This window comes from Podarcis vaucheri (assembly GCF_965113315.1).
Source record: "Podarcis vaucheri genome assembly, chromosome: 8".
Classification (NCBI taxonomy): Eukaryota; Metazoa; Chordata; class Lepidosauria; order Squamata; family Lacertidae; genus Podarcis; species Podarcis vaucheri.
In genome coordinates this window covers 16,689,515-16,704,604 of record NC_138766.1, presented here as the reverse complement: position 1 = coordinate 16,704,604, position 15,090 = coordinate 16,689,515, and the positions used below count along the sequence as shown (strand labels likewise).

General features: G+C 41.7%; 1 protein-coding gene and 1 long non-coding RNA gene across 11 annotated transcripts in view; one reads left to right on the top strand and one right to left on the bottom strand.

Moving 5' to 3' along the window:
- CTNND2 (catenin delta 2) overlaps window positions 1-15,090 on the bottom strand; it is a 529,021-nt gene that overhangs the window by 25,212 nt on the left and 488,719 nt on the right. For 5 of the 7 annotated variants that reach the window (XM_082234188.1, XM_082234190.1, XM_082234189.1 and 2 more), the window contains one exon: window positions 10,795-10,920. The exons of the other annotated variants lie outside the window; for them this stretch is intronic. In XM_082234188.1, coding sequence (XP_082090314.1) covers window positions 10,795-10,920 — 126 coding nt within the window. The remainder of the gene's footprint in view (window positions 1-10,794; window positions 10,921-15,090) is intronic. 7 annotated transcript variants of the gene reach the window in all.
- LOC309538846 overlaps window positions 1-15,090 on the top strand; it is a 103,073-nt gene that overhangs the window by 47,727 nt on the left and 40,256 nt on the right. For 3 of the 4 annotated variants that reach the window (XR_014222385.1, XR_014222386.1, XR_014222387.1), the window contains exon 6: window positions 6,601-6,798. This is a non-coding gene — a long non-coding RNA (uncharacterized lncRNA). Of the gene's footprint in view, window positions 1-4,089; window positions 4,257-6,600; window positions 6,799-15,090 lie in introns of all 4 variants that reach the window. The other variant, XR_014222384.1, reaches the window with a different exon arrangement.

Here is a 15,090-nt window from a genome sequence, read left to right as displayed (position 1 = left end):
CAGTTAACAGTTAAGAAGTGCATACCAAAAGGGGAAAAGAAGGTACTTATTTAATTTTAGTAGCATCTCCTGAAACATTTATTCACAACTATATTCTTGGCTACATCTGCTTAATGACTATCTCACCCCCTCCCCCTAAAGCAATTCTATAGAAAGGTCTAAGAGAAATTGGTGGTTCTTGTTGTTTTGCTAGATCATTATGTGCACCTATCTGATAAGTAGCCAGAGAGGAAGTGGGGAATAGATTTTTTGAGATGGAAAGATATACATGGATGACCGTGGAGGAGGAAAAGCTAGACTTTCAGGCTCTTAAGACCTCAGCCACTCCTTCTTTGCTCTCCTTAATGCACACATCTCATACCACGTTTCCTTGAAATACCACAGGAGGTCTGAGCTGGATTTTAGGTGTAAATGTTAAGAAAGCAGTCCCAATAAATCTAAAACTTGTTGCAGTTCTTAAGTATAGATCATTCAGCTGCTGCTAAAAATAAAAAAGTAAAGCTGAAAGGAATTGGGCTATTTACTTTTGATTAGAGAACTGTGGGTGTCCACTAATATTCTAACATCCCCATCCTGTTATTTATTCGTAGTTTTGATGAACAGTACCTCAAGGACACTGCAAATGTGATTACTTATTAATTAAGTTACTTATTGTCATGCCTACAAGTACTAATCTCCAAAATTAGCTCATACCAAAATGTATTTTGGTAGACATGGTTAATAAATATTGTCAAGACTATTTATTTAAAGAACTGTGGTCTTCAAAATCAGTAGTTTGATCCTTTCACCCTTATAGAAGATGCACTGATTATCTGTTAGAGATATTCTGAAAACCAAAATCCAACCCCCAAATTATTGAATAATCTCTCTGCCTGCTTTTCTTGATGAAAACTATTTCTTAAGAACTACTTAGAATGTTTTCCAAGTTGAAGACACACTTCTTCTCCCAGGCTTTTTGCTAGTGCTTGATTCCAACCTATGGTACCATGTTTTAAATCACCACCACCACCACCACTTTATTTGTTGCTGATGATATAAATTTGTCTCAAAGCAAAGTAGAATTTTTAAAAAAAGCATATAATACCCATTTGAAATGCATCAAAAGATTTAAGAAAATATTCTTAAACAAAAACTAAATGTACAACATCTTCATTGCTTTGTGGACTTCTCCTCCTGATTTGTACTGTTAATTTGCTATACCTTTGCACATCACCTTGGCTTGCCACATGAAAGGCATCTTACAGGATTTGTTTTACTTTCAAAATCTGCTGATTAGGTGAGTCATAAGGCAAGAGAAACCCCTTTTCACCTATAAGCTTCTTAAACCTCCAGTTTTAGTTTTAAGGAGAAGGAAATTCGGGGCTACTTTGCAGAAAGTTAAGGCATATGTTGAGCTTTTTTAAAAAATAAAAATTGCCAAGGCTTACAACCTAGTTTCATGTGTTCTTGAGCAAAGTAATTGCATGAGCAGTGTATTATGACAAAGAGCCATATAACCAATTTGCCACAGATACACATGAATTCCAGCTGTCAGCTCGGACAGAAAAAACTGAGCCCATCACACTTCTATTGATTGTGTGGAATCGACAATCCAACACAAGTCAATTGCAAAGCCAAGCTCCTTAGGATTTGGATGGCTAAGAATGACCTTGCAAGGTGTGAAGAGAATGGGCTTCGGTTTGTATGCTTGTGTTTTAGGGGCAAGGATGAAAGATAAAGACAACATGATTAGAGACCACCTGGTAGGTCAGTGCAATAATAATCCCTGACCAATGGACATGATGGCTGGAGCTGATGGAACACAGGAACATCTGGGGTAGACCCATAGGTTCTCCACCTTTGCTGTAGAGACTGTGGTTATGGGCAAGTCTGCACTGACCAATGCAGCAAGCTGTTAAGAGATTGATAGCTGAGATGGGCTGCAGGGCATATACAGAATTCAGGTCAATATAAGATTAGCCTTTAGCCACCAGCTGTTGAGCACAGTACTGTTCAGGATGCCAAGGGGAGACCAGGGCTTGGTGGAGGGCAGCACCCTGCTCTGAATGCAGTTACTTATGGCAAGTCAATTAAGTGAAAACTTCTAGAGAGCAATACCCGATAATTTATTTCTAATGTGTGTCTACGGAGGTCTCAAAAGCAAGTCAGGCATTGCTTTACCTATCCATAATTAATTATTGATTTCCTGTGTTGTGAATGCAAGGATGACAAGACCTAATCTAATGAATAACAGAGCTGTAAGAACAGGGAGCAGTGTGTGAGACAAAGCATGAAGGACAGAACCTCAGACATAACAGGCCTCATTATTCATATTGTTGATGTTATACAGGGAACTAAATAATAAGCCCTATAAAAGCACCGCCATCAAATCATGTAGGCATTTTTCAAAATAGTCCATTTCGTGCAGGTGGCTTGTAAACCCACTCAGAGCGTTGTGGAACCTTGTGACCTGTTTCAAGTCTTTTCTGGGAGAAAATGTAGCTCAGAGGAGTGTGCAAATTTAGTGTAATTGCGGAATTACGATTAGACATAACATGCAGGGGAATTGCATGGTGCAAACTATGCTGTGATGTATTGTTTATGGGGTTGGCATCCAAAGAAATTATTGGGCATGCCAGAAGTACAACTACAGTCATTACAGCAAATTGCCACAGTTTCAGCAAAGTATACCGTGACTAGAAGCTGTTGGGATGTTATGAAAATGGGGTTACTTCAGGTTTTGAGGAAGGTATACGAGATTTCAGAGTGGGAGGGTTCACTGCTAATGTCAAAGGCTTTTTCTTGGATATACTGAAGGTTAAATGGCAAAAAAGAGCATTTTTGTGGTTAAAAAAATATATTTTAGATGTAGATGTACCTGAGATATAACCACACCTAGTGACTGCCCCTTTCCTTCTTTCCCTACATGGCACCACAAAGGAGAGATTGAAGCAATGAACATGCACAAGCAGGTCTAACCTAGATAACGCTAATAGGTGGAGGAAGGCTTTAATCAAGGCAAGAGAAATAAAACAAACAAGCATTGAAAAAGGATACAATTATACCTCACTTCTTCCTGCCCAAACACATGACCGTACACCATCCCCTGCCATTGACCCACACAATCCAAGTTGAACTAGAACTATAAAACTAAAGTGACTCCATCCAAGACTTCCGTTGTGTAGTAAAATGCTTTAGTGTCTGTGGAAAACAGCCTGAATTCAAGTTATAATCATATGGATCTGGTATTTCTGTGCTTAATCTCATGGGCAACAGACCCAGAGAGGAGGAGGAAAGGCTGTAACTGAGCTTCCCATGGATACAGGGAACAGTAACCTCAAGGTAGCCACAGTCACCTCAATGATAACCTCAGTGATGGACTGTCCAGGATGTAACACAATGTGTTGACTTGAGTACTGGAACGTCATAAACTTTCCTCTTCACAGGTAGTGTTCAAGATTTAGCATTGTAGCTACTAATTCTAGATAGGTGTAAATATGAAATTATGGCTAGCCGCAGCATTTGAGAGAGATCTTGAGAGAGATTTGAGAGAGGCAGCGTGCTGAGAGCAAATTATACTTCCATCACTTTCTGGTCAGCTTATGGTGGTATGATGCAACGTATTTTTACAGGCTCCAAAGGAATGAAATCTATCCCAAAAAATAACTTTCAGTTATCATATCCTTAGGTGGTCCTGAGAAAGCCTGTATCACTTTGTTCCCCATCGATAAAATGGGAGAAGAAGGGAAATATCTCATAGAAGGACAAGAAAATGATTATAATGCACCTTGCACAAGAAAAGCACTAGGGAAGTACAATCTCTTTGAGGAGTTTAGAACTATGAACAAGAGAGGAAATATAGACACTGGAGGAATGTAAAGACTGTGATAATAATAATAATAATAATAATAATAATAATAATAATAATAATAATGTGTTGCAGCTAAGTGAACTTGTTCCAGTTCTTTTTCAAGGTTCCAAATGTGGGATTATGCTATGTATGGAAGCTATGAATATTAGGCATAGACTGAGAGCAGCTTATCGCATATAGAGATGACCAGGGTTGGAGTAAAGATTGACCTACTGAGAACAGAAGGGCTCTTTTTCTAGGAACTTTGATCTAGCAGAGGCTCCAGCTGGAGGAAGAAGGGTTTTCACAGACTCCAACATCCTTCTGCAACCCCTATGTCATTTTCCACAGAGGAATTGAGGGCACCTTGACCTTTCAAGTGTACACATGGCATTCTGAGCAAGTAGTGAAAGGATTTCATTTAATGGTATAGAAGAAGAAGAGTTTGGATTTGATATCCCGCCTTTCACTCCCCTTCAGGAGTCTCAAAGCGGCTAACATTCTCCTTTCCCTTCCTCCCCCACAACAAACACTCTGTGAGGTGAGTGGGGCTGAGAGACTTCAAATAAGTGTGACTGGCCCAAGGTCACCCAGCAGCTGCATGTGGAGGAGTGGAGACGCGAACCCGGTTCCCCAGATTACGAGACTACCGCTCTTAACCACTACACCACACTGTATAGCAACTGTCACAGATGCGCCTAATAAAATTTAAATTCTATTCTACGTCAGAGGGAACAAAGCAGGGCTGTCAGCTAGTTAGATATGTTTTAGTTGATTAACCAATTAACTAAATTAAAGCTAGAGGGTGAGTTAATGCAAGTTTAATAAGTGTGCATGTTATCCAATGGCACAGGCGCATATTTTGAGTATCTAGAGAACAAAGTCCCATTTCTGTTAAGTGTAAGATAGCCTTTGTTTATTAATCTGATTATCACTCATTTTTGGAAGGAAAGCCCTTTTTATTATTAATCTTGGTACACAAAAAAGAGAGAGCGTGTGTTTTCGTGTAGCCTGCTCAGGTGTGTGCAAGTCCACCTCCCCACTGTTTAATTCAAGGGCACAAGTTTAATCTGTGATTAAAATTTTAGTTGATTCACCTCTGCTTAAATGAACTAAAGCAGCAGCCATAAAAACAGGATCACAAAAATCTTCTATATCTGTATTCAGGTAACAGCAGCCGGCTCCCCCCCCCCCAGCCCCAAATTGTGAGCAAGAAAACCAATAAGCCATTATTCCCAGAGCTATTTCTTGAACAAGTGTGTAACTAGATTACACTGAATATGAAAGAACTGAAACTAGCAGCTTATCATTGACTCACTCAGATGGTTCTGGCAGAATTCATGTTCTCCAGCTATATGCACTGGTCACTTTGTTTAATTTCCCTTAAGAGCAGGAAATAACTAGGCATTATGCCTGGCTTTATTGTACCGTGGTAGGGGAATATCAGCAAAGGGAGCTGGAAATGATATCATGACAGCAATGCAACTTCACGTCTCTGAGCTTAAGAGTACGACTTGAATGGCAATACAAGATATCTCCTCTGCTCCTACTGTGGGCACAGCCTTGTGCCAGCTAAGGGGCTCTGGCAGCAGTTTTGCTTTTGTACCTGGGGCTGGCTCACAGGTCCATTACATGCAAAAGCTTTTACAAGGGTCGGGGCATAAGGGCATATTGAGGATTCACTTGTGTGACCCATTTTCGTGAGATACAAAGGGGTGAGCCACAAGCTAGCCCTCTGCATCTCCTGGCTTTCCAACTCCTGGGAAAGACTCCTGGCTGAAACCTTGGAGAAGTACTGTGAGTCAGTGTAGACCATACAAAATTCACCATTTGCCCAGAGGGGGAAGCATTGTGGTGCAAGATGTTATTTGTACTGTGAATCCTTTGGAAAGGTTTGAGCTGGTGGGCTATGAAGGAATCATCGTAATTTTAAGGTACTGGCTGAAAAACATTAGAAATCTTCTCCAAAGGCATTGTACTTCTGAATGGACTAGAAAGTTAGAGCAGCCTTGACCTACACAAGCCCTTCAGAAACCTCTGACTCTCTCTCTCTCTTGCCTGGAGCAAGTTTTGAGACTTAGTTAAATAACGAACTTCAAAAGCAAGGATGTCAGTCAATTACTCAGACTGAGGTGCTGTGCTGTACAGAGAATTGTCTGTCTTTCTGTACAGAAAGATCAAAAGCTACACTACTGTCTGCAAAGATAGGACCTTTTAATAACTAAAGCTGTGAAAAGCTCCCTGAAATTTGTTGTGGTCCTAAATCTGCATGTAAGCAGGCAGAATAAATGATGTAGCTTTCAGAAATGTATAGAAGCCACCGGAGATTATGCAAGTGAATTAGAAAATGTTCACTACATCTGGAGGTCTTTAAATAATACAATTTTTGGTAGTTGTTGTTTTTTAAAAAGCAGCCTTAAAACACACTTGTAGCTTAGATTTACCTTACTTATTTAAATGTTCATTCTGAAGATAATATGCTATGCTATGTTAAGATAAGAAAAATAAATAGACATAATTATTAGGCTTGAATTTTCCGGAGTTTGTTTGTGAAAGAGCCTTTGATTAGTGATTTTGCATTCAAAGCAGATAGAAATGTCACTAGGCCAGATCACCCACTCCTTTATACTGCCATCATTTGTGTGTTGACTCACATTTGGGACAATCCGCAAAACCTGCCTCCAGGAAAAGGACTTCAATGAGATCTGTATGCCAGTAGCCTTTTGTGGATTCTACCCATAATCACAATGAGAACCTATTCTGTTTTTAAGGGCACCCATACTAAATTGGTATGTGAAAGCAAGACACCGGGCTAATTCACGACAGTATGAGCATCACTTCCTCGTCACCCAGCACCCGATGACTCGCAACTTAATGTGTGACCCAACTCCACTGGAAAGCACTGTGTCACAGTGAGGGTATGAAAATCCTGCTTCTGATGTTTCACCTGTGACAGCTCAATGGCATATGTAAGTAAATGGTGCCATTATTAAGCGATGAAGCTGCCCATAGATAATGCAATTCACATGGTCTTTCATAAGTGACAAGCCTAATTAAATGACACCCTAGTGTGCTGATCTTTACTATATATGCAGCTCCTTTCTCAACACTGCCGCAACCTAGTTAGGCAGCCGTACAGTGTTGGGAAGGTAGATGGGACTCTGTAAGTTTAACTCTGTGGCATATACAGCTCACTCTATTTGGGCCCCAAGTTTTCACTCTCAGTGAAACTAGGGCAGTCACCCTACAGGGTTGGCCACCCACAGTATGGCATGACTTTTTAATTCCCCTGGTGCAGGTGAAACCAGCTTTAGTCCAATAAATGGCACACAGAAGGCACAAAAGGAAGTCTCCAGTTTTGCACTGTAAATCTTTTACGTTGTGATAAATGTTCAAAAAGTGACAGTATAGTGTATCAGTTTTAAAGATTCTTTTGTAGTGTTGTCATCCAGAATAAAAGATTCAAGGAGGCTGGCAGAAATACCACTTGGAAAGACAAACGAGTAATTGCTTATCCTATGTTTTAACGTTCAGATAGAAAATTTTAGAGAGATGATTAGCCTAAATCATAATCTAGTTAAACTGAAGGACTGAGATTTAGGCTAACATGGTCTGAGTGAATTGGATTTTCAGAATGGAAACCTACAGAATATTTCCCTTATGTTATCCACTGTGGAGCATTTTTTTAAAGGGATCCCAAACAGTGACCAAGTTGCAGCTTTTGAATTTCAATGGCACCCTGTGTGACGCCAAAATTCAGGCCCCCTCGCCTCTCACTCAAAGTCACTGTTGTAGTGTTCCCTGCAACGGCCTCTTGGCTTGGAGTCCAGCGTGGGCAAACCGGTTGCTCTCCCCTAAATCGACCTCTGCCCCAAGAAAGCACCCTCTGCAAAAACTGAGGTTATCAATTTCTAGATACACTTTTCAAATGTGCAGTCACGCAGAGTTGGTATTCGTGTAGTCACTCACACTTGCTATTCTGAATATATTGGTTTCAACCAGTTATTTGCATTGCAAGCTTTGTGATATTCTGCCTACTGAGCTGTATGTTTAGAGACAAATCAGGGTCTGTTCTGCTTAATGTTGGTGTCACCATTGCAGAGGCTGATTTACAAGAACAGGATGCTGAAGATGAAACCAGGCTAACTACATACTTCTCCCCTGCCGAGTTATGATACAAGATGATTAAAATTGCTATATTACAATATAGCCCTAGCAAACAAAGAAAATAATTAACTATCGTGAAATGACGATAGAAATATAGGGTTCATATCTCTAAAAATTTAAAAGGCATATCAATACACAATGAATGCTCTTTTTACTGAAAAATATATATCTTTGCTGCAGCAGAAAAAGTGTTCATAGTGCACTTATGGCATTGTTCCATTCTGAATACATTATGTACACTGTGATGTAGACTTTACATCTGATAATTTAACACAAAACCACTGAGAGCTGTTCTCATTACAGCCAAATCAATGGAAGCATTCTTTGGTGAGGGCTGAATGTGTCTCATAATGAATAAAATAAATCAGACTTGCAACTTCTATTAAAAACAAAGTACTAATTAGCAGGACTAACTGGAAGCAAGAGAATTTAGTTTTTTTGGGAGGAAACCCAGTGGTTTTACTTTTCTTTAATATTGTGTGTGTTGTTATTTGCAAAGGCCAGCTACATAAAAAAAAGTACCTGCAGCTTTTCTGTAAGATGCTAGGAGACTCTAACCAGGGACTCTGGGAGCAGGATCTGGCCCCTTATTCCTTGCAGTCCTATGGCAGCTCTCTGGCTGCTAGTTGGATCTTTGCTGCATTGTAAAATGTGTCCCTTCCACCTGCATTGAAGCTAATAGCCAAAGTGGAGTACTGTGTCACATCAGCCAGACCAGAGCTAAATACGGGCTGGCATTAGGTTTGACTCTTGGTTGAGCAACTCAAAGAGAGTAGCCATGGTCTACTTTTGAAATCTGGCCACTTGCCTGACACTGAAGTGTTCCAGTGCCCAGAACAGACAATGATCAGGGATGAGCAGGTTCCTCAAAACTGACCAGGGTCTTCCCTTTTGTAAATATCTATGTATAAGTAAGCTCCTTTCAGACTAGTCCTGATCACATGTTGCCCAGGGAATGGGTCATGGAGGGAGCCAACCACGCTGCCATGCATTCTAACTGAATGCTTGAAGAAGACAAGAGGACCTGAGGTGACAAATACTACAGTTGTTGGCATCCTGTAGAGGGCCTTCTCGGTGGTGGCGCCCGCCCTGTGGAACGCCCTGCCATCAGATGTCAAGGAAATAAACAACTCTCTGACTCTGAGAAGGCATCTGAAGGCAGCCCTGTTTAGGGAAGTTTTTAATGTGTGATGTTTTATGGTGTTTTTAATATTCTGTTGGGAACCGCCCAGAGTGACTGGGGACACCAGGCCAGATGAGCGGGGTATAAGTAAATAATAATAATAATAATAATAACCCGTCTGTCTTGAGAGACAAGGGAGTACACTTCCTGTTCTATTTGGCACATCACTGCTAATAGTGTATGTCCACTCGCCTTTTTCGGTGGGCAGTGTTGCGACTGGGCACCCAAGGGGCCTGCAGTGATCCAGCATGGGGTGTGTGAAGTCGACGCCCCCCTCGTGCCATCCTGGCCGTGTGACTGGCACTGGGTGGGGCCACCCACTGTGGCCCCACCAGCCAATCAGCATTGATAGGGGCGTGGCCATGGAAATTTAACCACGCCACGGCCAGGGGGCCCTCCTCTCTCACCCTTTCGCCGGATCTCCCAACCCACCCACTCTCTCTTCATGCTTTGCTCTGACACAATCTTGCTATGGACAATTGTTGGCTGCCATATTGTTGGGGCTGGGTATAAATTTTTTCCACTTGGCAAATGGGCGCCAGTCATTTGGTTTTCACCTACCTTGTAGCTATCGTCACAACTTTGTGAGATTAGGCATTGGGTAAGCCTTTGGAGGGGAGGTTATAGCTTTCGCCTGCCTTTCTTCATTAAGGGTATCCTGTTAAAGGTATTGGGGTGTGTGTGAATCCTATCTGTCTGGACGTGGGCTGGGGCCATGCCACAACCTCAATGGGGACCCCCTTGGGGTGCCACTATTTGATGTAAGCAATAGGGCTCCCCCTATTGGTGGTTTAACCTTAGATGGACTCCCTGCAGACGGGTGGGAGTTGACTTCACCCAATGCCTAAGCCAAACCGCTCACATCTGTAACCAATAAAGTTGTGGCCTATTTGAGCTCATAAACCTAAATACTTGTGCCAGTGTGTTTATTAAGCACTGGGGAACTGCGGTTCATGGGGCCTTGGCATGTAAGTCACTATTTATAACTCTGTCCTGTGTTTTAGTCTTTATTGCATGTCTCGAGGATCAAATTAGACAAGTAAACTTTCTACTCATACCATATTATCAAAAGGGAGAAAAATTCTAGTTCACAAAACAAAATGCTTGACTAAAAGAATTTTCTCTGCTAACTAACAAAGCACTGAGTTATGAGGAAATTTCAGAATACAGATATACACAAATAACATGGATGGATTTCTTAGAAAAAGGATCTATCCCACCCTCTTTTTGTACTGTCTTCCTTTATAGTTACAATTGCCTCACTGTCAGTAAACAATAGCATGAGAGTGGAAAATGCCACTGCCCACATGCAGGAGGTGAAAAAAAATTGGCCAGTGTTGCAAATGATGTTAAAAAATATTCTACACAATGCTTTCTGCATTTGCACTCAGGTTCATACTAATATTTAAATAAACTCTTCAGTGCTCTTTCAGATGCAAATCTAGGTATGCATTCAACATCATTTAACGTTTTAATTGTGTTAATAATTTATTTGTTAGACACTATGTGAGGCATTGTTGGTGGCATTTAAATTTTAGAATAAATAAGTAAATAAATAAGTACTTAAATAAAAAAAAATCACAATTCAAGACTGGTCAGCTGACAGCCAGAATACCTGGGTTTGGGAATAGATTCTGGTTTCTTGATTCTGGGAGAGGGTTTGCTGAGCGTGCCATGACTCAGAATGATTGGTAGGTGAAAATCCTCTGTCCTCAGCCACTCTGAAGTCTGGGGCCACCCGCTGCCATAAATCAATCAGTCAGTCAATCAATCATTTATTTCAATGAGATTTTTTTTTACAGTGATATAGAAATATGGGATCTAGGCCACATTTTTTTTTGCACAATTATAACACTTTTAAATTACAAACAGAAATAGATCCCATTGCTGCAGATGGCAGAAAAAAAATTCAGTGCAGCCTACTCTAAAACACTATATATTCCAAGGTGCACAATCCAAACAATATATGCCTAAGGAATATTAGTCTTTTATCATAGGAATAAAATAGTTCTTTCTAGGCCTAAAATTGGATTGCTGCCGTCTCTGCTCCTGCTCCACAAGAACTACATGCAAAGCTTTCTTCCCTTGTAGTTCTTCAATGAACATGACTGCCATACCACAGAAGTAACTTATTAGCCAGACATCTCATGGGTAATATTGTAAATGTGCCCACTGATGAAGTACAGTGGTGCCCCGCAAGACGAACGCCTCGCGAGACGAAAAACTCGCAAGACAAAAGGTTTTTTCGTTTTCGAGTTGCTTCGCAAGACGAATTTCCCTATGGGCTTGCTTCACAAAACGAAGCTTGCCCCCGCACCCCGGACCCCTTTTGAACCAAGGGGCGGCAACGGGGAGAAGCAATTCTCCCCGCTGCCCCTTCCCTTGCTTTAAAACAGGTCCCCTCTGTCCCCGGACTCCATAGGAACACATTGATTGATTTTCAATGCATTCCTATGGGAAACCGTGCTTCGCAAGACGAAAAACTTGCAAGAAGAAAAAACTTGCGGAACGAGTTAATTTCGTCTTGCGAGGCACCACTGTACATAGGTGAAAGACTTCACACGCTATGCTGCAAGTGTGATTTAAAAACCTGTGGGAAACAACCGAGATGATACCTGAGGTAAAATATCCATGGTGTGTGAATGATGCAATTCTATCCCTACTTTTCAGTGGAACTAGGTGAGGCAACCACGGTTCTGGGGTTAGTAATGGGCTTGATTAGGATGAATAAACTTAAGACCAGTCCAGACTAGAGAGAGATGCTGTTGGTGAGAAGGTCTGATTGACACAGTTGGTGGCTATACTGTTCTAAACAAGTGAGCACTGATCCCTGGATCGGCTGAACATTCTTGGGTTGCTCCTATACCCAGCTGTGCTCCTTAAATCCCAAAAGGGAGTCAGTTAGGAATGCTTTCCCCCAACTTAGCTTGGAAAGCTAGCCATGGCTGCTCCTGGAGAATGATGACCTTGCCACTAATGAACGCCACGGTAATGTCCAGGCTGAATTTCTGCAAAATATTCCACAGGACATAGCTTTTGAAGGTTGTTTGGAAACTTGAACTGGTTCAGAATGTGGCTGCCCACCTATTAGCAGGTAGGGCCTGTTGAGAGAGTGCATTACCTCTGAGCTGAAAGGATTGCAGCGTGAGGGGCAAATAAGGCCAAGCACAGTGAGGGAGGTGGGTAATGAGAAGAAAATTGTGCAGAGAAGCAGAAGCCAGGGGAACAAAAGAGCATCGAGCAACTTAAAAATCAGATGAATGTTTGGCAAGGTAATTTTTCAGTATTCAACAGCATCACATAAATAATAAATAATAAAATGTGCTACTTTTGAAGTGAATGTTCAAATTAGAAAATATTCAGTACATACCCTTTTTTAAAAAAAGAAACTACTAAAACATCTCTAACTTGGTCAGAGCTGATGACAATTAATGATATGCCCCACATGAATAAATGGTATTCATCCAGCCTTACAGTCCAAATTATGTCCAATCCCCACAGAGGTATGCTAAGGTCACTACCCTGCCCCAACCACCCATCCACATCTGAAGATACCAGGCATAACCCTTGGAAACAACCCCTGCTTCATTCTCACTCTGGAAGGCAGGAATTTATTCATTCTTATTTAATGAACTCTTAACAATATAGGGATCAACTTGAAACAAAGGTAGTATTCCAATGTAAAGGGAACACACTCTGTCGCTTCCAGGAACAACTGACCTGCTGGGTTAAACTTGCAGAGCAATCCTGTGCATGCCTACTCAGAAGGAAGTCCCACAGTGTTCAATGGGGCTTACTCCCAGGTGGGTATAGGTAAGGTAAAGGGACCCCTGACCATTAGATCTAGTCATGGCCGACTCTGGGGTTGCGGCGCTCATCTCACTTTATTGGCCGAGGGAGCCGGCGTACAGCTTCCGGGTCATGTGGCCAGCATGACTAAGCCGCTTCTGGCAAACCAGAGCAGTGCATGGAAACACCGTTTACCTTCCCGCCAGAGCGGTACCTCTTTATCTATTTGTACTGGCATGCTTTCAAAATGCTAGGTTGGCATGAGCAGGGACCGAGCAACGGGAGCTCACCCCGTCGCGGGGATTCAAACCGCCGACCTTCTGATCGGCAAGTCCTAGGCTCTGTGGTTTAACCCCCAGCGCCACCCGTGTCCCAAAGTCAGAATCCTGACCCTGGTGTGATATGAACACACAGCCTTCTGATCAGTGGGTATAGGACTAAAGCCTAAATTTGGAGCCATCCCCTGCTTCTCCCCAGCACCTTACAATTGGAGCTGTCCCGTCCCTGAGCATAGAGTTTTCTTTTAGCTATCTAGGCCAATAGTGGTACATAAGTCCATTACATTCCCAACCCTTTTTAAAAGTCACCACATATTCTGGTAGGTAATTATGCATTGTCTGAAGAAATAATTTCTTGAGTTTATGCTGAACGTACTACCTATTTGTTTTGTTCAATGAACCTGTGTTACGGAAGAGCACTTATTTCCCTCTCTTCATTCTCCCCATGCCATTTATAATTTGAAAAGCCTCTATCATATTCTCTCTTAGTTAGAAATGTTATTTTTCCTAACAAGAATGCTTCACCTCTTGACTGTTTTAGCTGCCTTTTCCCGCTTAGGTAAGGTATCCTTTTTTAAAAAACACAGGATGACCAATATATTCATTCTACAATGAATGTATGCATCAGCACCAGATTGTGGTTTTATTTTCAACCCCTTTCGTTTTAACTTCTGACACTGCCTTCTCTCCTCCTCCTGCTGCTATAACACAGTGAGTTTTCGTTAAGGTTTCTACCATGAACCCCAAAACATGTGAAGCTGCAATTGTGTTAATAAGCAAACCGGTAAATTTGCACTTTTTTATACGGAGTCTGAACTTGCCTGCAATTCTGCTGCTCATTTCCCTGGCTTGCATAAATAATTTTGGCCACTTGGGCTGCAATCCTATACCCACTTACATGGGAGTAATTCCCACTGAACTCAATGGAACTTACTTCTGAGTAGTCAGGTATAAAGGTAAAGGTAAAGGGACCCGTGACCATTAGGTCCAGTCGTGGCCGACTCTGGGGTTGCGGCGCTCATCTCGCTTTACTGGCCGAGGGAGCTGGTGTACAGCTTCCGGGTCATGTGGCCAGCATGACTAAGCTGCTTCTGACGAACCAGAGCAGTGGACTGAAACACTGTCTACCTTCCCGCCGGAGCGGTACCTATTTATCTACTTGCACTTTGATGTGCTTTCGAACTGCTAGATTGGCCGGAGCAGGGACTGAGCAACGGGAGCTCACCCCGTCGCAGGGATTCGAACCGCTAACCTTCTGATCAGCAAGCCCTAGGCTCTGTGGTTTAACCCACAGTGCCACCCGCGTCTGCGCTATTAGCTGCCTTCAAAGTTTTCTTTTGACTGGTAGGATACCTGTTTTTTTTATAAAAAAAACTGGTATCATTGTGCCACTATTATTCCCCTTGCATCGTTTTCTCATCTCTGGTAGTATTGGCCTCTTTGTTCCTAGCTTAATCCAATCTTGCCTTGGGAGAATGGAGGGCATTAGTAAACACAGAGGGTGAGCTTCCTCTCCAGTATATATACATGTACACTGGAGAAAATATTGTACTGATTATGTTACTTTTGTGTTAAAGATCTTTTAAGGAAACTCGTTGTTTGTTTATGCCCTTCTAATAGTGCATATTCATGAAACCAGGCAATCTCGCATTACAGTTCAGCATCTTATAAATGTGCTAATATAGAATAGAAGCAAAGCCCCTCTTCTCTTCAAGTGCAAAAGTAATCCTTTCAAGCTGTGGATAACTGTTTTCAAAATCCCTTTTGTTTACCAACACTACTAGCGCAACACACATTTTATTAAAGAAAAGCATTACTTTCTTGTGCAGATTATTAGACAACTG